Below are 21,293 nucleotides of genomic sequence, written 5' to 3'. Positions count from 1 at the left end.
ACATACAGTGATGGTCATAATACTTTGCATACGTACTTGCAATAAACTCTCTCAGTCCCTTGTGTTTTTCATTTCCTTTTAAGCTGCTGCAGCCACAGGTCCATCAGTCACTTGGATGTTGTCCTAAATGGACACTGACAGATCCTTCTAACATCGTGAGATGCTGCTGCCATAGTTCTCTAATACAGATCAAGGACAACAGGTCAGCCCATGTTTATTTATATATTTTTGTTCAGCAATTTCCATGTGCATGTTTTCCTACAAAATAAATGCTTCATGAAATTTTATACAAGCTCTTGCACTGGAATGTACTTTTGAAAGAATAGCAAGTGCAGGAGCGTGATACTATAATTTTTTCTGCCTCATGTCAGAAAAAATTATAGTATCATCTCAGGAATTCAGAGCAGTCATATACTTTACATAGCAGTTATCCAGCACAGCATTTCGTCTGATACGATCAGATTAACTGTAAAGAGAACAGGAGTAAACCACACAACTTAAAACCCTGTGAACTTCTGTAAATTATTTTGCTATTAAAGTAAAATTAAAAATAACACGGTAACCAGGGATAGCAGTGCATCACAATTTTTTTTATTTTTTTTTGTGCCAGCATGCTCACAGCTAGAACCAATAAACACTAAAACACACAAAAGGTCCCACAGTCTTGGATTCATAAGCAGTATCAGAGTATCGAAGTAGTGGAGTCATTATGACCCACTGGGCTCAGTTAAAAGCGTTTTTAGATGTGTTTATTCATGTATTTCTTAACAACAATAACTTGTTGGTAGCTAAACACACAGTAAAATAATACGTCTAATAATATGTCTTCGGAGGCAATAAGAAATATTTGTGACGTTTAACTGTTTAAAGTCTTTGCCACATATGAAATTTGGCTCAAAATCACTAAAGCAGCGGAACAAACAGTAGAAACTAGAAAAATATTTATCATTGCTATGTCTTATCAGCATTAAAAGGAGAGACGTCTGGGCTGTACGAAGTGTGGGTATTGTTTTCGGCAGCCACATTATTAGGTACAGCTGCAGCAATTAACTGCTTTACCACGTGTACGTTTAGCTTTTCAGTTTTAAACACTGACACGGTGTTTTCGGTGGTAATTCAATTATATGTGCTAGTACTAATGTCACAGTTACATGTTTACATGTTTTTTGCATGTTATTCACAGGTGTTTCTGTTCCCCCTCATCCGTTACTATATAACGCAGCTCAATACAGCGTCATCTCCAAGAAAGTGTAGAGTCATGTTGTGAGCTAATGACCGAGCTTTCTAACTTCTGTCTATTAACCGCAGGATCGGGATGCAGACCTTAATATTTCTTTACATCCTGGGAGTAAACATCTTTCAGGTTAGTCCGTCAGACAGGATTGCAAACTAAATCTCAAAATTCAAAATTGCAATATTAAATTTAACTTTTTTTTCTTTTTTTACTTTGCAGGCTACTGGAACTGGTAAAATGATTTGTATGAGTTTCAAAATTTGCAATTATTTTACAGTCTAATGTTAAACATATAAGGTCTTCTGATGTCTTTTTTCAGAGAAATCATATCAAATGCATTATATGAACCTGATAATAGAGGAAATGGCACTCAACAACCTAACTGAGATACTGAAGTTGAGTTTTGTGAACATCACAGACCAGCTTGTTGACAAAATTCAAATCACAACATGTAAACTAGTTTCTAATTTTTCAAATATTAAATGTTCCAACTGTTTTAACTGGTGAAAATAATTGCACCCAGAGTAAAACTAATGTGTTTGCTTTTTAATTAGCTTGTAAGGATGCCGCTGGTTTCACCAACTGTAACTGTAGTCAGGGCTACAGATGGAGTGACAAAGTTTGTCAGTCTAATCAGAAATGTTGTGGCAACACCAATTGTACTTTCTCCATAAACCAGCCTCACATGTGTATTGACAACACTACAGGTATTTTGCTATTTTTACAGTTTCTACCTGCAAACATTTGTCCATTCTCTGTGTATTAATTATACAAATACTACAGAACCTGTTTTTTCTTCACAGTTACTATCAATGGATCTTTTACTTTGCCGTCGGATTATCAAAACTGTCTGGCACAGCAATCCAGTTCTGAATTTGTTCAGTGTAATAAAAATGTGACAAAAATGGTAAAATATGTATTCATAAAAACTTAAATAATTATCTTTTGGATCAGAAATAGTCTAATAAAGGCATTTACATTTTCCAATAATATACAGATGTGTGAAAAATATGAATTAATGATTTGTTGCTTTTCAGATGCTAGACGTGTACAGCACTTTAAAGGGATTTGACATCTTAACCATTAGCAATTACAGGTATTTGTTTTAAAATTTAAAAGAAAATGGTTCTCTGTTTTCAGTATGTGACTGACATCTTTGTTTCCCATCTCACGGAAGAGTTGGAAGCATCATCGCGGATTTTAAGTTGATCATTGTTTCAGACGTCAGTTCACAAGAGCTGCTAAACAGATCGAGCCTCCTGTTCCCAAACCTGACATCCACACTTAATCTGCAGACTTCAGGTAACTCCATCTAATGCAGTTTTCCGATTCCAACACAGAAAATTGCTCTAATATGCACATGAACATTTTTGTATCTAACATCTCTGCGTTAGTGTTTAGCAGCTAAAAAGCCATGGATTTCCCAGAACTGAACAGGGAATTCATGTGAATAGGAATGTGTTTGCTGAATGTGTAAATTGGCAGCTGTCAGTCAGACATGATAAATCCATGCGTGGTTATGTTCAAGTGGGAGTTTATATCACTTTACCTGAGTTGTGAACCCAGCTTATTCTTGCTCTCTTTACTGATTCCTATCTTTTTCTTCAAAGGTGTTGTTCGTATAACAGTGCCATCTAGCCTTCAGTGTTACAACAGCGAAAACACAGTCACATGCAGATCACAGGAGGACCTGAAAACCGACCCACTGTGGCAGCTAAAAAATCCTGGAGGCCAATACGTCATAACTAATGGAACACAGGCACAGGTGACGTCAGAGCCAATGGTTTCCACAGTCAAACTCAAAAACATAACAGAACTCTGGGCAGGTATGTGTGTTTACAGACGGTGTGTATAAGTAAATTGTGTTAGACAGTAATAAAGTTACCTGCACTCAAGTACTGCAGTAGTTCCTAAAGTAGTTGAATGTTCTTGAGTTTCAGTTTGGTGGGAATTCATCAATACTTCAACTCAGCATTTTGGAAACAAAAGGAACTTTATACTTTATAGCTCACATCTCTCGTCACTTTGTTTGTTAAAATGCTGGCATTTATGTGGATCTCCACAACAACCCTTGGAACTTTTCGGATAACGATTGATTTAATTATTTATTAAACACAAAAGCTCAAAACAGATTTCTACACAGTCAATTCATTAAAAATCAAAAATGTAAAATAAGTGATTGCATAGGTGTTCGCCCTGTATCATAAATGATACTTCCTTAAACGGCAGGAATACTTATCTAATCACATTTTACATTTTCTACTAATTTACATTACTTTGTAGGGATCTGCTTCCACGATGGCGTAAACATTTTCAATTTCCCATGAAGGTACAAATATTGAACAGGCACTGTATGTCAGTGTGTATGCAGCTCTCAAGTGAAACTTGCAGCTTACATTTTGAAAGGAGTCCCACTGTAGAGCTCAACTGTGGTCTCCTCTGATTGATTCACAGACTTTGGCGTCTCAGAATGTATGTCTGTGACCTAAATCTACAGTAGAGAAAATGAATTGATGATTTTAAAATAAAAATTTATCAAATAAACTAGATTTTCCCTGACGTAATCTATTTTCCTTCCCAACACAGTCAAAATGATCCGGTAAATTTATTACATATGGTGAGTTTCACTCCCTTCCCCATTTGTGTTGTCTTTTTTAGGAGAATATTCATGTTCCTACACTAAAACGTCAGGCGGAATAAGCATAACTCACAAAGCCAGCGCTGTAATGGATGTAGCCCTCCTGCCAAACATTTACATCAGCACGACGCCACAGTTTCCACATTGTAAAAGCGAAAGTGATTTAATGAATGTACAAATCGACTGTAAGATAACGCAAAACAATGACAGTTATAATGTGAGTTGGACAAGCCCAAACATACCAGCTGCAATTAAAGTTATATCCAGTAAGTATACTTTATTTTTCAGTCATTTATTTACATTAATCCTTGTGAAAACATCTTTTGTTGTTACTTGACATGCATAAGTTATCATTTGCAGGTACTGGACAACTAACTTATTCAGCTGCTACAATACTTAACTGTAAATCAGCGACTGAACAACAAGTAACATGCAGTTTTATGAACAGATGCAATCAAACAAGAAGTGCTACAATTAATATCAATATCATAAAAGGTACGTATTAGTATCAATTAAAATATTGTAAAAGGATGTGGGGTTTTTTTTCGAAAGGCTGAATTCTCACTTTGAATTTTAGATAATATTAACTGCTCTCAAATATTCCCATGATGAAATGAATGTAGCGGCAACTACAATACAGCACATTACTATGTGCTAGTCACATTCATGTTGAGCAATTTAGCCAAAAAAGTAGTCTTTGGTAAAATATCCTAAAAACCAAATTTATATCCATTAGTTTTCTGTAATGAATTTAACATTTTCAGTAGTTTATGTGGCGACCCAGGACTCACGGGATAAGCCGAAAGGACAAATAAATAAATAAATAAAAAATTGACATAAATATGTACATTTATTGATGAAAGAGCCAGAGTATGTGTTCACTGAAGGCCATGGTGCAAGACAATTCTATTCAATTACATTTATTGAAGTATATAAACCCTCATGCCAGAAAAGTTGGCACGATAGTGTAAAATGTCAAAAAACAGAATGCAGTTATTTGCAACTCATGGAAAGCGGGGTCAGAGGTGTCCTGAGCCGATGAAGTGACTTCCACTACAGAGTCATGTCTGTTTTGGATGCAACCAATCTGTGTGAATTTTTCACCAGGTGTTTTTTAAATTTAGATTTACAAAACTTTCTCCATTCTTTTTACCTCTGTCGTAACTTTTTTTAAACATGTCGCTGGCAACAAATTCAAAGCAAGAGCAAATAGTTTTCAAAACAGAATTTTCTCAGTCTCAGCATTTGATATCTTGCCCTTGTAATATTTATAATTGAAGGGAGTTTTTAAATGATTCGCAAATAATTAGATTCTCTTTTCATTTTTTTTTTTACAATTTTACACAATTCCCCCACTTTTCTGGATAATTTCCAGAAAAGTTATACTATTATATATCACTATACGTTATACAGAATAATGTTATATTTGAAGATGTTTTTCAAGGTAAAAATTGATTAGTTACTACTGTAGTAACGGATTAGTTATTACTGTGTAATAATTGATAAAGCCACCTTTCTTTTTCTTCAGCCACAGACCAATTCTGTCCAGCTGCAGATGGTTGGCCAGATGCCAAAGCTGGATACACTGCAGTGTTACCATGCACAAAAGGAACAGGAGAAAATCAAAGACAATGCCAAAGGTAGTGCAGGGTTGCAGCTAATAATTATTTTTATTAGCACATATATTTTTCCCATTTAACTGTCATTTATATTTTTCAAAATAGTAAAAAAAAACACCCATCACAATTGCTGCTTGGTCTTAAACAGTCTGAGGAGCTGAAACCATTAATGAATTTTTTTTTTTTGACAATGATTGTTGTGTTGATTGTTTCTGTTGTGTTTTGTCTCCTTTTTTTTTCTACAGACAAAGTACCGGTTTCGGGAAATGGAGCGACCAGGTTCAAATGTGTGTGAACCAGGATCTTTACGATGTGCTAAAAAAAGCGATTGTAAGCCTACATTTTAAGATTTTCCTTATTCAATAGAAAAGTGAGATACATATACAGTCTTGATGCAGAAAAGAATACAAAATCCTACAAATAATGTCACCAGGAAGCAAAATTAGTCTTTACATTTACATTACCTTGTTGTGCGTTTGTTGGCCTTAGATTTTTGTAGTTGTAAGTCTGGATGGTACCTGGTTAATTGGACACAATGTATCATCACCAATAAACCATCACTGTGTTACAGATTGTTGACACTGGACTTGGCTCACTAGATTCAAATGCTGCAACAGTGTTGAACAGCCTTCAGGGTGCCACTAATAACACAGGGGCTATCAACACTTTTGCCAATGTAAATACTTCAGTTCAAGTACTTTTAAGGCTGAGTGAAAAGCCAATCCAGATAACTTACCAATCATCAGTGAATGTAAGTATTACAGACGTACTGATTATCTTCTACTTACATTTTTCTAATTTTATGAAACCAAACCCCAATTTGATGCTATTTTTTCAGTATTTTATTACCACTTCAGTATATTTAGGCCTCCATTCAGTAATGTCCTTTCTGTGTAGACATCATTTTAATGGTGGAGGCAGCCATTACATTTCTGGATGTCGCATTTCCACATAAGTGATTCTTACAATATTAGACATGTATGACAGTGAAAATTAGCTTTTTATATTAAACAGCCGTGCTGTTTACTATTCACTTACTTTACATCATGTTTGATCTAGAGTAAGTAAATGCAAAGCAAACCTTTCCTTCTGTGTATTTTGATTAAAAGAGAAATGTATATGACAAACTAATGATCATTTTGTATTATAGTAATGTTTTTGTATTGCACTAATACTAATATTCAGCATAAATGCTGTCAAATAGATGTTTTTTTATTTAGCCATATAACCAAATCAATCAGTTAAAACAAGCCTCGTTCTTTTCAGGACCTTTTGGAATCATCTAGCAATTTGCTAGAGAAGTCTCTTCAAAATTCTTGGACAGTGTCCAGCACTGGCAGCGGCAACAGCAGCACCAGCAATGTGACAATGCCTGAGCAATATCTGAAATCTGTTGAGAAGTTAATTTCCGTGTCAAACTTAACAAGTGAGAGTAAAAAATCTAATATAGAGGTTGACACGTGCAATAGCACAGGGTGCACTAACACTGTGTTCAATGTCAACATCAGTCTCAGTAGTTCAAACAGTGGCAATGTAAAAGCAGCTGGATTTCAGCAACTGCAGAACTATATGTCCTGTGACTATGACTACACGCCTAACAGCATAATCGTGTCAGCAACCACTGATGGGAAAAAATCAGATTCAGTTGAGATTACAATTGACTTCCAACTGCTCAGCGAAAGACCCCCGAATGTTGAAATATTGTGCGTATCATGGGACTTCAACAACAGCCGCTGGTCGTCATCTGGATGTAGATGGGTGTCTTCTTCAAATAATGCCCGCTGTGTTTGCACCCATTTGTCTTCATTTGCTGTTCTAATGTCCAGGAAACCAATAGAGCTCCCTGGAATGACACAGATAACCTATGCTGGGCTCTCTATATCGATCATGTCACTCGTCATCGTGCTGGTGATAGAATTGATCGTGTGGAGTGCTGTAGTTAAAACAAATACTTTATATTTACGCCATACCACTCACGTTAACATTTCACTGTGCTTGCTTATTGCAGATGTTTGCTTTTTGGCATCTTCCACAATTCAGATTTCAGAGCTGTGGTGTGAGACATTTGTGGTGTTGAAGCATTTCTGTTACCTGTCTATGTTCTTTTGGATGTTGTGTCTGAGCTGCACTCTTCTTCATCAAGCAGTTTTCTTGTTCCACAATGTGAGCAAGAAAAACTACCTGAGGTTTTCATTGATCCTGGGCTATGTGTGTCCTTTTCTTATTGTTTTCATCACATTTCTGACCAACCAGGGCGGTGCCGAAGGCAAATACTTCAACAAGTCCACCTGCTGGCTTGTTTATGTTGGAGCTTTTAAAGGGTCGATCTTTACATTTCTTATACCAGTCGGTATAATCATTTTCATCAATCTGTTTTCCATGCTTGTGGTAATCATGAAGCTTCTGGATCACCCTAACATTACCGATAAATCTCATGAAAAAGATAAAACTGCTGCCAAAACTGTCATGAGGACAGTTATTCTTCTGACTCCAATCTTCGGTATCACTTGGGCTTTCGGATTTGGTGTAATGATTCTTGACCTCACATCTGGGATCATAGCCTACATCGTCAATTATGCCTTTACCGTGCTGAATTCATTCCAGGTATGCATGATCTTAAACTAAACATCTGAACCGTTGAAAGTATTTCATGCTCAATAACCTCTGCCATTTTGTTTGCAGGGTTTTTTAATTTTGGTTACCACGTGCCTGGGAGATAAAATGGTAAGGCAGTTTTAAAATACCACCATATCATAAATGATACTTTTCAGTACTAATAAAAAACAGTTATGCAATAGAAGTCACTTTCATGTTGGTGATAATATGTCTCATAATATCTCTGGGTGTGGTAGAAAAGTCTGCTGGTAAATAGTTCAGTTGTACTTCATTACTGTGTATTAATCTTAGCTCTATACAAATGATAATGGTGGAGACTTTATTGCAGGTAAATGCATTTAAAATGAGACATTACTTTATTTACAGAATGATGTTATCCCACCAATCACGATCCAATCACGGAAAAAAGGGATCGTTTTTTTACCTCTAGACCCTAACTCAGCCATGTTGTTTCACACTTCCTAATCTTTATACCAAAATAAATAACTGCTACCTTCAGATGAATATTTAATGAAACAAACTGAGCAATTACTTTAATTGTGGCCCATTTTAAAGTACCAGCATAGATCTGGAAACAAACTGGGGGAGGGGCTCACTATTGGGGCTGTACCAAAATACGGGACATTCTGGAAAACAAAACACTTCTGCACAAAGTGTAGACTTTTTTTTTTTACTTTTTAATGCCACCAATGGGTTCAGCATCATTAAAAAAGTTTTTATCTGATTCTGACAGATCCGTGAAGCACTGTTCAATCGTCTCAAAAAAAATGTAAGTGAACTATGACTAGGATTACTAACATTTTGAACACCACAATGAATATTGTTCATTTTTACACATACTTCTTCTGTGCTCTCCAGGCTACAGTATCTACCACGCGCAGCGAGAGTACCACAAAACTGGAGTCATCTTGGAAAAAGTGAAAATGGCCTCAAATGTGCATTTTGAAATCATAACATACTTTATTTGATTTATAGTAGCTTAAAAACATTTATATTTATTTACTGATACTGAATATTTTTGCTTGTTTTTGTTGCTGATTTTGTTTTATTACCAGTGATTTAAGATAAATTCCTTGGTACAGTGATGTAAGGTTAATTTAGCAAACACTGGTGTTTAAAACAGGAAAAGTCAAGTGTATTCTTTCTTTGTCGCTTTATGTTACATAATACATACTGAATATTACACATTTTCATTGCATTAAAGTGCCACAGAAAACCTGAAAGGGGATGTAACTCTTGTTAACACTGTGTTGTGTGAAGGTGAGTCAGGCCTACATTTGATAGTTGAGTTTAGAGATCCCATTTTCCTCATTTTCTTTGCCATGTTCTGCCCACTCCTCATCTGTATCATCGGCTGAGATCTCTTTTTTGCCTGCCATCTCACGCTCAGCTTCTACTCTGCAATATACAAGAACAGGGCAATTGACTTAATTTGCTGATATTTAAGGACTTGTCATAATGTTGGGCTTTGTATTTAAAAGAAAACCTTTGTACTTGAAGAATAAATATGACAAAAGCATAAAACTCAAAATGAAATTATTTTTAAAAAATTTGAAAACTGGGTTTTATTTCATACTTTTTAAGGAATCGAACGCAGTCCTGGTGTCCATATATATCAGCTATTCGCACTGGTTTGTCTCCACAGCAATCCTCCTTATCTAAAGGGGCATTGAAGGAGTGGAGCACCCGCAGGACAGCCAGCTGGCCAAACTCTGCAGCATAGTGGGCAGGAGTCCATCCGTGCTCTGTTCTTAGACACGGCCTAGCTCCGTGCTCAATGAGAATCCTGACTGTGTCTGTATGTCCTGTAGACAAGGCATGAGAAATAGTTGGTTTCTAAATCAATCTATGCATGTTTGAGTCATTCAGCAAGCAAAAACACTGCACATTCCCTGTTTCCAGCTTGACTGATTCCCTTAAATAATTTATTCAAGAATTTCGAACAACACTTGGAAAGATTGGAGCAAATCATCCCATCACTGGCTGACAGGTCTTTTAACTAACAGAATAATCTATGCTTTTTAATTCTTTTCCTATAGGCTTAGTTCTAGGTGTTTTCTGATGCTACTCATTTAAAGTGTTAAAATGTTTAATGTAAAAACCAAGAAGATGTTAAATTCTACTATTGTAATTTGCCTTAAATATAAACTGGTCCTTCAAATATGGTAGCTTTCGAGCTAAACCGTACAGCAGTGATTGTTGCAGACTGAGACATAAATCAATGCAGGTGAAATCAGTGTGGCATCTTTGTGACTATTAGCTTATAACATTTTTTGGTTTTACGTGATTCATTCTAATGACTGCAATGTAACCTCCTGAGCGTCATTCAATAATTTCAATTTGCTTAAATTGTGTTTTGCCAAAAAAGTTTTGTGTTTCAATTTTTAAAAGATATGAATAGAGATGTCTCAATAATTCTAACTATAGTTTTTAACTTACTGAACTTTTGGCCTGCGTTTGTGTCAACACTCAGGTATTTCTAAAAATAAAAATCTATAGTCAATGAGAACCCCTTTACCACTTCCTGTGAATTAACCATCAACAACAACCTGGCTTTAAAAAAATGGGAACTAATGTCTGATGCTGCAACTCGTGCTTTGTACATTTTCCCGACATTCATTCATTCTTAAATGAGTTCAGCCAAAGCGGATCGTTTGTCCGCACGATGATTTGGCACAGTTTTCACACCGGATGCCATTCCTGACGCAACCCTACCCGATTTCTACCGGCCTCGGGACCGGCAATGCACGGCTGTGGATGGAATTATTAGTAAATATCACATCCGCATATGTCAACCGCGCAGTTCTTGGATTCCATTGAGTCCCTGACGCGGAGAAGACGCGTTGTAAGACACGCCACATTAGGAATGCTGTCATGTCAGTGGTGACCATGTGTAACTTGAAACTGTGACTTGCAGATGTATCGGGATGTTAAAAATGTCCGCCAATCCGCTAACTACCTTTAGCTGCGGCCCAGTGAAGCGGTGTCTTGTTGCTCCAGTCGATGTCTCTCTGATTGGGGTTGCATTTATTTTGCTTCAGAATTTCCTCAACTTGATCAAAATTGCCTGCCGCTGCAGCCTGGTGCAACTCTGTCATGGCGTTTACACGGGTTGCCTAGCGACGGTTGAACACCACAACATGGCGCCGAGTCTCCTCCCCAAAACTGGAAACGGCGCCGTTAATGCTGCCACCTGCTGCAGGTGGAGGCGAAAACCAAAGCGTTTACACAGTATGTAAGTCGCTACATACCGGGACTCAATGAACATGTAAGCTTATAAAAATGTGTTTCATACGGCGGCGAAACCATATTAGCGACAAAAATGTTGTTAAACTCAAGTAAGTAATAAATTTATCTCTGGAATTCCTTTTTATTGTCCACTATATGGAAAAAGCTGAAATATTTGTGGTTTACTCTATCGTCTCGTTTGTAATCATTTATGAATTTTAAAAGAAGTTTTTATTTTTGTCAACCGATAATAAGCAAAAATCCGACAAAGTTCTGATAAAAATGCATAAGTAACTCAATTTCAATACACTGTATGGTTCCCAAATGTTTTGTTTTTTAGAATTAAAAAATTTTCTCTGACTTGCGTAATACGGTGCTGCTTTATGTGTGTGCGCGCGTGGTGATTCATTACTTCTACTGTATTCAATCTATTTAGAGCTCAAACCAATTCCCACGCTAATTATTTGAGATTTATAGCCTTTATTGTTATTGCCCCTAAGCTGTTGAGCCCTTTGCCTCATGATATTCGTGTTATATCGGAGTTTCATACTTTAAAATCCAAAATTAAGACTTTAAGAAAGTCTTTAAGAACTTTAAGATTTCTTTAAGAAATCAGGCATTTAATACTTAAATAAGTTATCCCCGACAGTTGTTTTTATTATATTGTTCTATTTTTAATATTTTAACATTTTTTGTTTTTTTTCAATCCCTGATTGTTGTCAAGCACAAAATAAATAAAGGTTACATTACATTAAAAACTTCATATGAAAACATCTTTTAATAGTGACACATCACTGCATCAACTGTAAGTTATTTTAACACTACACTTCAAGTCTGGCAAATCTCAACTTAAGGCAAGTTAACATACGGACTATATAATTCAACATTGTTCATTCTGAAGAGCAAAACCAATGTTAATACACAGCATGCCCTTCTTTTCCTGTCAGTTGTTCCGTTTTAGGTCGCCACAGCCAATCATGTGCCTCCATATAACCCTGTCCTCTGCATCCTCTTCTCTCACACCAACTAACTTCATGTCCTCTCTCACTACATCCATAAATCTCCTCTTTGCTCTTCCTCTAGACCTCCTGCCTGACAGCTCCAACCTCAGCATCATTCTACCGATATATTCACAGTCTCTGCTCTAAACATGTCCAAACTAGCTCAATCTGGCCTCTCTGACTTTATCTCCAAAACATCTAACATGAGCTGTCCCTCTGATGTCCTCATTCCTGATCCTATCCATCCTTGTCTTTCCCAAAGAGAACCTCAACATCTCCAGCTCTGGCTCCTGTCTTTTCTTCAGTGCCCCTGACTCTTAGCCGTACAACATCACTGGTCTCACCACCATCTTGAACAGCTTTCATTTCATTCTTGCTGATAATCTTTTCATTATACAACATACCTGACACTTTTCTCCATCTGTTCCAACCTGCATGCACACATCTCTTCCGTTGCTCTGAACCATTGACCCCAAGTAAAGTGCACCTTCTTCACCTCTGCTCCCTGTGACCTCAACGTTCCACTTGGGTCCCTCTCATTCACACACACATGTATTCAGTCTTGCTGTGGGTAACCTTAATTCCTCTGTTTTCCAGAGCAGACCTCCACCTCTAGATTTTCCTTCACCAGCTCCCAGATAACAATGTCATCTGCAAACATCATAGTCCATTCAGATTCCTGTCTAACCTTATCTGTCAGCCTGTCCATCACCAGAGCAAACAAGAAGGGGCTCAGAGCTGATCCTTGATGCAGACCCACCTCCACCTTGAACTCCTCTTTCACACCTACAGCACCTCACCACTGTCTTACAGCTTTCACACGTCCTGCACCACTCTAACACACTTCTCTGCCACTCCAGACGTCCTCATACAATACCACAGCTCCTCTTTCAGCACCCTGTCATACGCTTTCTCTAAATCTACAAAGACACAATGCAACACCCTTCTCTGTACTTTTCCATCAGCATCCTCAAAGCAAATACTCCATCTGTTGTTCTCTTTCTAGGTACAAAGCCATATTGCTGCTAACAAATGCTCACCTCTGCCCTTAGCCTAGCTTCCGCTACTCTTTCCCACAACTTCATTGTTTGGCTCATCAGCTTTATTCCATTATAGTTGCCACAGCTCTGCACATCTCCCTTGTTCCTAAAAATTGCCACAGGTACACTTCTCCATTTCTCAGGCATGCTGTCACTCTCCAAGATCATCAGGACCAACTGCTTTTCCACTCTTCAGCCTCTTTATTCCCCTCCTCACTTCACTCTTACTTTGTTACTTCCTGCTCCACACCACTGACCTTTTCTAGCTAACCTCTTTCTCTGTATACGCTCCTGGACTTCCTCATTCCACCACCAAGTCCCCTTGTCCACTTTGCTGTTTCCCAATGACACAGAGTATCCTCCGATTTGTCTCCCTGATCACATTAGCTGTAGTGGTCCAATCATCCGGAAGCACCTCCTGATCACCTAGATCCTGTCTTACCTCCTCCCTGAGAAGATAACATTCTTCCTTTTTCAACTTCCACCACTTAATCCTCTGCTCTGCCTTAGTCCTCTTCATCGTCCTCACCACCAGAGTCATTTTATACACCACCATCCTGTGTTGTCTAGCTACACCCTCCCCTACCAGTACTTTGCAGTCACTGATCTCTTTCAGAATATGCGATGCAAGATATAGTCCACCTGAGTGTTTCTACTTCCGCTCTTATATGTCACAATATGTTCCTGCCGCTTCTGGAAGAACGTGTTCACTACAGACATTTCCATCCTCTTTGCAAAGTCTACCACCATCTGTTCTTTTCACCTCTAGAACATTCTTCACAAACTCTTCTTTCAGGAGAACTCCTACTCCATTTCTCTTCATATCTGACCCATGGTAAAATAACTTGAAGCCTGCTCCTTAGCTTCGAGCCTTGCTACCTTTCCACCTGGTGTCCTGGACACACAGCATATCCACTTTCCTTCATTGCATCATCTCAACCAACTCTCTAACCTTCCCTGTTATAGTGCCAACATTCAAAGTCCCTACTGTCAGTCCTAGTCTCTTGGCTTTGCTGTCTTCTCTCTGCCTACGAACACGCCTTCCTCTTCTTTCTTCCACCAACAGTAGCCCAATTTTCACTGGCACCCTGTATGTCGACAGCACTGGTGGCGGTCGTTGTTAATCCGGGCCCCAACCGATGTGGTTTGGAAGTCATGGTTCGCATGTTAAATTTGGCACAAGAAGATACTGGCTTGTGCCCCCTACTGGTTGCATTAGAATGAATATAATACATTTTAGAATTAATTAACTATCAATTAATTTACATAGTTTTATTATGTTTATTGATTTAATAATACATTTTATTTTATTGTGTAGTAAGTAAAAAGTAAGTAAAATTTCTAACATTTTGTAAGTTCACAAACGTCTGGGATGTTCTGTCACATCTGTAGATCCCCACGGGTTTTAATCAAGTCAAAGCTGAAAGAAACAAACACAAGAATTAGAAAATATTTTAAAAACAATAAAATTCTATACATTCTTAGTATGTGTAAATTGACTAATACCTAAATTACACATTATTCATTTATCCAGTTGACATCATTGATAAAAAGTGACAAGATAACTTTCACATTCAATTTCCTGTCCATAAAAATTAATAATTGTCTAAGAAAAACATGTTAAGTCCTACCATTCATTTGATGGGCTTTGAACACTCCTCCATGGTCCTGGTCTCAGCTCGGTCCACTAAAGACGAAAGAAGTAACTGCATTACAGTATAATAATATGACATTAACTAAAAACCTACTAAATCTCAATAAGTACTAGATAGAATCATTGTGGTCTTCAAACCTGATTCCGAACCTTCTGCGAAAGCTTGTTCGGTGTCCTGTCCTTTCCAATATTTCTTCATGAGTGTATTTACAACAACTCCTTCACACTCAATTTCCACTGCAAACTGAGGAACCGAAATCTCTGCATTATCTTCTGTGTTGAACACCGTCACTCTAAGCGGTTTATCAATCAGAATATTGTAGAAGTCGTCATAAACCTGGTCATCCCAGGAACCCTTTGAGCAATCAAATCCATTCAGAGAGCACAAAAATGCCTGAGGAGCCATTTCCAGCAGAGTCTGAGGCAGTGGTCTCACATTTTTGATGTCCACGTCAGACTCATTTCCATAATCAACAAATAGAAGATGGAGAGCGCTGTCAGTCCTCTGAATTACTTGAGCTCGATACCATTGGTTGTCATTGGAAAAGAGAGCAAGACATGGGCTGCCAGGACCAAGAGTCTCAGGGACCATTATGTCTAGCTGTGCCTGACCTGCTTCCTGAGCCAGTGTCAACACTTTGGTAAGATCCTCTGTGTTGGCATACTGACACCAAAAGTAACTGGGTTCTGCGATACAAGAGGCATATACACACTCTGTCTGTCCTTTGGAAATGTCTGGGTTCTTGTACAGTGTAGTCCCATTTTGACTACACTGCAACAAGTTCTCTCTTTTAGGGCTTTCTATCTTTACATTTTTGGTAGCAGCTGGTTTCCAGTATTTCTGCATTGCATCATTTATAATCACATTTTCACATTCAATTTGCACTGCATACTGAGGAAGTGGAATCTCTGAATGATCCTCCATGCTCAACACTGTCAATTTCAGTGGTTTATCAACAAGAACACTGTAGAAGTCATCATAAACTAGGTCATCCCAGGAGCCCTTTGACTCATCAAATCCATTCAAAGAGCACAAAAAGGCCTGAGGAGCCATGTCCAGCAGACTCTGAGGCAGTAATGTCACATTCTTAAGGTTGACATCTGATTCATTCCCATGGTCGACAAACAGAACATGTAGAGTATCGCCCGTTCTCTGAGTTACCCAAGCCCGATGCCACTGGTTGTCACTGGAAAACAAGGCAAGACATGGACTGCCAGGACCAGGAGGTTCAGGAAAAATGTCCTGCTGTGCCTGTCCCGCTTCCTGAGCAAGCATTGACACTTTGCTGAGATCCTCAGTGTTGGCATATTGACACCAGAAGAAACAGGGTTCTACAATAACAGAGGCGTAAACTTCAATGGTTTCATTTTTTGAAATGCTTGGCTTCCTGTACACACAAGTATTTACATTTCCTGTAGAATTACTGAAGTGTGTCATGTTTGTCTCGGTTTGATCGGCCTGAAGGAAAGCTTCTGTTTGAGCCACTTCATTTTTCACATGTTCGTTGGAAACATCAAATGGGGCTGGGTTGACCTCGGTTTGGCTACACTGCGAGTTTTCCCTTTGAGGGCTTTCTCCTATAATATGTTCTTTGGCAACGGTCTTCCAGTATTTCTGCATTGCATCATTTACAATCACATTTTCACATTCAATCTGCACTGTATACCTTGGAACTGCAATCTCTGAACAATCTTCAATATTAAGCACAGTCACTCTGAGTGCTTTATCAAGTAAGACATTATAGAAGATATCATAAACACTGTCATCCCAGGAGCCTCTGGACTCATCAAAGCCATTCAATGAGCACAAAAAGGCCTGAGGAGCCATTTCTAGCAGGCTCTTGGGCAGTGATCTCACATTCTTAATGTCAACATCAGACTCATTTCCATAGTCGACAAACAGAACATGGATATTATCACCAGTTCTCTGAACAACTTGAGCTCTGTACCACTGGTTGTCCCCGGAATAGAGAGCAAGACATGGGCCGCCAAGATTTAGAGTCTCCGGGAACATTTTGTCATGCTGTGTCTGTCCTGCTTCTTGGGCCATCTTTGACAATTTGTTCAGGTCTTCAGTGTCGGCATACTGACACCAAAAGTAATGCGGTTCAACAATGCAGGAAGCATAAACCTCCTCTGTTTTATCTTGAAATATGTTTGGCCTCTTGTAGACATTCACATTTCCCTCAGGGCAAGAAGAAACGGAAAGTTGTTTTATTTCAGAGTCACAATGGCTACTTTTTATGAAAGTCTCCATCAACACATTTTCTTTGTCCTCAAGAATTACATCCAGAGGTGGTTGTCTTTGTTCTTCAGAAGTCTCCCCAAATTCTAGTGCAGATACTTTAGTTGTGGATTGTGAACTAATCATTAGCTCGTTTCTAGCAGACATTGCGTTACCTCTGTGGACATTTTCTTGTTTTAGCTTTGTTAAAAATGGTTCACTCACATGTTCTTGTGTTAAAAATTCCCCATTTGGTTTGCCAGCCAACTCTGAGTTGTTTGAGAGCTGCTGGTCAGTCTGCTGAAGATGTAAATCCTGTAAATATTTATCTGCTCCATTGACTTTGTTGCAATACGTGTATTTTTCATCTTCAAGTGAGTTGAGAAACGAGGAGGAAATGGTTTCATTCTGAACATCCGAGTCTTGTTCGGCCTTGAAAGGCTGAGGAACTGCTGTCTTCTCTGTGAAACAATCATTTATGCACGTAGCGTTGCCTGTAAAGACGGTCACAAAATATAGGTCTCGAGGTATACTGTGGTGGTCAAACCTGGCCACGACTGTCTGGTTAAGAAGCAGTGATTTCAAGTAATCAGTCTGATCTGTCGGCCATCCCGTGCCCTTATCCTTTACTCCATTAAGGGAACAAAGATATGTGACAACTGGCATTCTCAGGAATTTTCCATGCAGCGGTCTGATGTGTCTAACTGGGACTACTTCAGTTGTTCCTTCATCCACATGAAAGACTTCTACTGCACTATCACTGGCCACAATGTTTTGCTTCAGTAATGAACGATGCCATTTGCCATTTATCCCTCTGGCAGCACACGAATCCCCACAGCTCTGTGGTTGCACCCCTCCAAAATCAGAGTCCTTTTTATAATACTGGTGGAGCTGTTCTGATAATATATTCACTGCCTTGGTAAAAATCAGGAGCATGCAAAAAAATTTATTTGGATGAATTACCTCTGTCACAATAACGGTTTCACATGTGTCCGTTAACAGTTCTGGATAGAAGTACTGGCCATGCTTCTCAAGTTGGCAACTAACTTTTAAATTCTGTTCCTGCATTATACGGTAGGTGTTAGACATGTCTCTTTCGGGTAAATGTAGAAATTTCCGCACAAGGCATTTGAACTCATCATCTGGAATATTTTTTGCAATTCCAAACTTACACATGTGCTTGGAAACTATAGGCAGGTCGAGAAGAAAGGTTCTTTCTGGCATCAGCACATGCTGAACCAGTCCCTTAAACTTCTTGCCAGCCAGAGACTCCAAAAACTTTGTGGCTCTTTCAGGCCACTTTTTCTCAAGGGAGAGGACATTTGCAAGTAAGCAGGATTCAATTTCAGGAGGGAGGAGAAAACTGTCACTGCTGCCCCATGCTAAAGCTTCTCTTTTGGCAACATAGGTCTGTCCCTGGTCAATCAGAAAAACACTGTAGGTTTCACATTGAATTGATACAATCTCAGCTCTGTGCCAGGTGTCACTGATCCAAACCAGACAGAGGTCCCCTGGTTTTCCTTCCGATCTATAAAACTTCCTTTCAGGAATCTGAATGTCTTCTTTCAGCTGCTCATAAATATGCCTCCTTCCATCATTCATGTTAACCCATAGCTCCACAAGACCATAACTGGGGTTCAAGTTTACTCTTGTGATAACAACGGATACTTCCGATCCTGGAGTTGGAGGCCCAGGAATTGAGCACATTATGAAGTTCAACTATACCTGCAAAAAAGAAGAAAAAATGAAGAAGAAAAAAAATTACATCAACATTGAAGAAAAAAAAGACATGAGCCATTATATTGAAAAACTTAAAAGATAATACCATTAGTTTTGAGAATTTCCGAAACATTTGGTAAACATCTTTAGGCTTAATCTGTTTGACTAGTACAAATGGCTGCCACACACACACGATTGACAATGTCACTAAAGAGTTACTGATGTACAGTGGTCTTGGTATTAGCCCACGCACTGCCTTTAAAATGCAATGTTAGCAATCTACTACCACTAAAAGTTTTTTTTTTTAAAAAGCATTTTAAAACTTATTTTCATCTGAACAGATTTGCCTCAAAACTTTTTCACTTAGGTAATGATAAAAACATCCCCTAAACAGAATCTGTGCTAATATCAATCAAAAAAATAAAAATCAATCAAAAATAAAAATTTCACACTGCTGAATTTAAAGTGTACCAAATTAAACTAGATTTTGTTGTTTAGAGTTATTTAGATAGTATGTCAAAACATTTTATATCTATAACTTTTATTTCTATAAAAGAAATATCCTTGATGAAAACCTCAGAACATCATTTACTGACACTCGAATGAAGTATTTCTAGAATACATTTCTGCTGTGTATCTTCATTAAACATGATCCTGTTTGAAAGTATTGTGAAAAGGATTGCATCCAATCATTTCAAAAAATATAGTCCCTACAATAGTTATTGTATTCTTTAAACCTAAAATCACTCCTCAAAACTGTGACTGCTACATCAAAGCTGGCACACTGTCCCCTGACTTTAATCTAAGTTGAATAGAAAGATAATCAATATTCAACTTAATTCGACTGACATTGACTGTACAAAGAAATGTGATCATGTGATATTGACCATGCAGCAGTTAAGCTGCACATGGATTCTATAGAGGAGGGAGAAAAATCAAACACAGGAATCCTGCATCACCAAAAATTACTCATACTGACTCGATTGAACTTCTTTGTATACCATCAACTATGTAAACATCCATCCATCCTTCATGTGTAACAGCTTATCCTGTGTGGGTCGTGGGTCACACTCATATTCACACCTATGGGCAATTTTATATTAACCAATTAACCTAACATGGATGTCTTTGGACTGTGGGAGGAAACCAGGGTACCAGAGAAAACCCACACAAGCACGGCAAGAACATGCAATATCCACACAGAAAGGCCCCGACCGTCCAGGGCATGACCCCGCAGCCTTCTGGCAGTGAGGTGGAAGCACCAACCAGTTCACCACCGTTAGGCCCTAGTATGCAAACATTTCAGGTTTAAATGAGAATGTTTCCTAATTTACATGCATGACATCGCTGTACAGCCCAACAAACAGTGCTAAGCATCCAAGGTGAGTAGCACTGTCAAAATTACAATATTTTTAGCATTTTTTCCCACTTTCATAATGTCAACCAGTGTCCAAGTGGTCATTTTGTCCTACAACCATGGATAGATTACCAAAAGTGCATCATGGGCACAGGCCTAGATTTAAAAAAATACTAAGTTAAAAAATATAATATAATAATTATTTTGAAAAGTTTTTGTATCTCTTTCAGTATAACGGTTCTTAAAAGAAGGTTCCTTTTATCTCATTGCCCCGTGTCCTTTTGAATGACATAATCCATCCATACCGGACTTTAAATTGTGAGCATATCAAGTAACAGTTGAAACAGTACTTACCCTTGCAAATTATTTAATTTAAATATTCTTACAGTAAAACTTTGCATTACTTTAAGATGAACCAAAAGAGTCAGAGTCATTCTGACCCAGAGCTTGAAAGCACTGCTTTGCACAACCTTACCTATAATTTTATTTAAAGGAAATGCATTTGTAGGCTTGTCCCATGTAGGGCACAAAAATAATCAAACTAAGGAGCCGCAATACATTCCAGCCTGTTAGTCCAACTGCTGATGACACGCAACAGCATATTGAAGCGGGCATCCACAATTCATGTCAGGCGCGCGGCTTTACGTCACTGTCCAGGTGTGTTATATGCGCCTACGTTTTCACCTTCAGGTATTCAAGATGATGAGTTAATTCAACTGACTGTGAACTGACCGTTCGTTTTGACATTTTCTCATCGTGTTTGCTGCTGGCAACACATTTCACGTTGCTCCCGTTGAACTCTGATCCAGTGGCAGGGGTTCAGGATGTTCGGGTACTCGCGAGATTTTATAGGCGTGTGACAAATGAAATAGGCAATTTGCTTTTTTTAGAGCTAAAATACATGCACGATTTGATTGCCTTTTAAGTGTGCATCATGACCGGTTTATTTAAATTTTACGTCAC

General features: G+C 38.2%; 3 protein-coding genes across 3 annotated transcripts; 1 reads left to right on the top strand and 2 right to left on the bottom strand.

The window, feature by feature from the left end:
* Positions 1-49: 49 nt before the first annotated feature.
* On the top strand, positions 50-9,366 carry adgrf3a (adhesion G protein-coupled receptor F3a). The gene is made up of 18 exons (XM_067480297.1): positions 50-202; positions 1,309-1,363; positions 1,454-1,466; positions 1,554-1,685; positions 1,789-1,941; positions 2,038-2,141; positions 2,272-2,330; positions 2,412-2,536; positions 2,845-3,060; positions 3,893-4,138; positions 4,233-4,367; positions 5,401-5,512; positions 5,737-5,821; positions 6,063-6,242; positions 6,758-8,095; positions 8,174-8,215; positions 8,841-8,876; positions 8,966-9,366. Exons 2-18 carry the CDS (start codon positions 1,316-1,318, stop codon positions 9,026-9,028), a joined length of 3,087 nt encoding a protein of 1,028 aa, XP_067336398.1. The 5' UTR covers positions 50-202; positions 1,309-1,315; the 3' UTR covers positions 9,029-9,366.
* A 4-nt stretch (positions 9,367-9,370) lies between these two features.
* LOC137101643 (ankyrin repeat domain-containing protein 66) lies at positions 9,371-11,205 on the bottom strand. The gene is made up of 3 exons (XM_067480326.1): positions 11,067-11,205; positions 9,684-9,912; positions 9,371-9,505 (listed from the first exon to the last, which is right to left on the bottom strand). The coding sequence occupies exons 1-3, from the start codon at positions 11,203-11,205 to the stop codon at positions 9,379-9,381; spliced, it is 495 nt and encodes a 164-aa protein (XP_067336427.1). The 3' UTR covers positions 9,371-9,378.
* A 2,023-nt stretch (positions 11,206-13,228) lies between these two features.
* On the bottom strand, positions 13,229-21,196 carry LOC137101623 (tudor domain-containing 6). Its single transcript, XM_067480290.1, has 4 exons — positions 21,063-21,196; positions 15,169-18,979; positions 15,008-15,063; positions 13,229-14,796 (listed from the first exon to the last, which is right to left on the bottom strand). The coding sequence occupies exons 2-3, from the start codon at positions 18,959-18,961 to the stop codon at positions 15,011-15,013; spliced, it is 3,846 nt and encodes a 1,281-aa protein (XP_067336391.1). The 5' UTR covers positions 18,962-18,979; positions 21,063-21,196; the 3' UTR covers positions 13,229-14,796; positions 15,008-15,010.
* Between the last annotated feature and the right edge of the window lie 97 nt (positions 21,197-21,293).

Source organism: Channa argus, chromosome 16, assembly GCF_033026475.1.
Source record: "Channa argus isolate prfri chromosome 16, Channa argus male v1.0, whole genome shotgun sequence".
In the NCBI taxonomy this organism is placed as follows: Eukaryota; Metazoa; Chordata; class Actinopteri; order Anabantiformes; family Channidae; genus Channa; species Channa argus.
The sequence above is the reverse complement of the archived record's forward strand: the minus strand, read 5'-3'. Positions and strand labels throughout refer to the sequence as shown.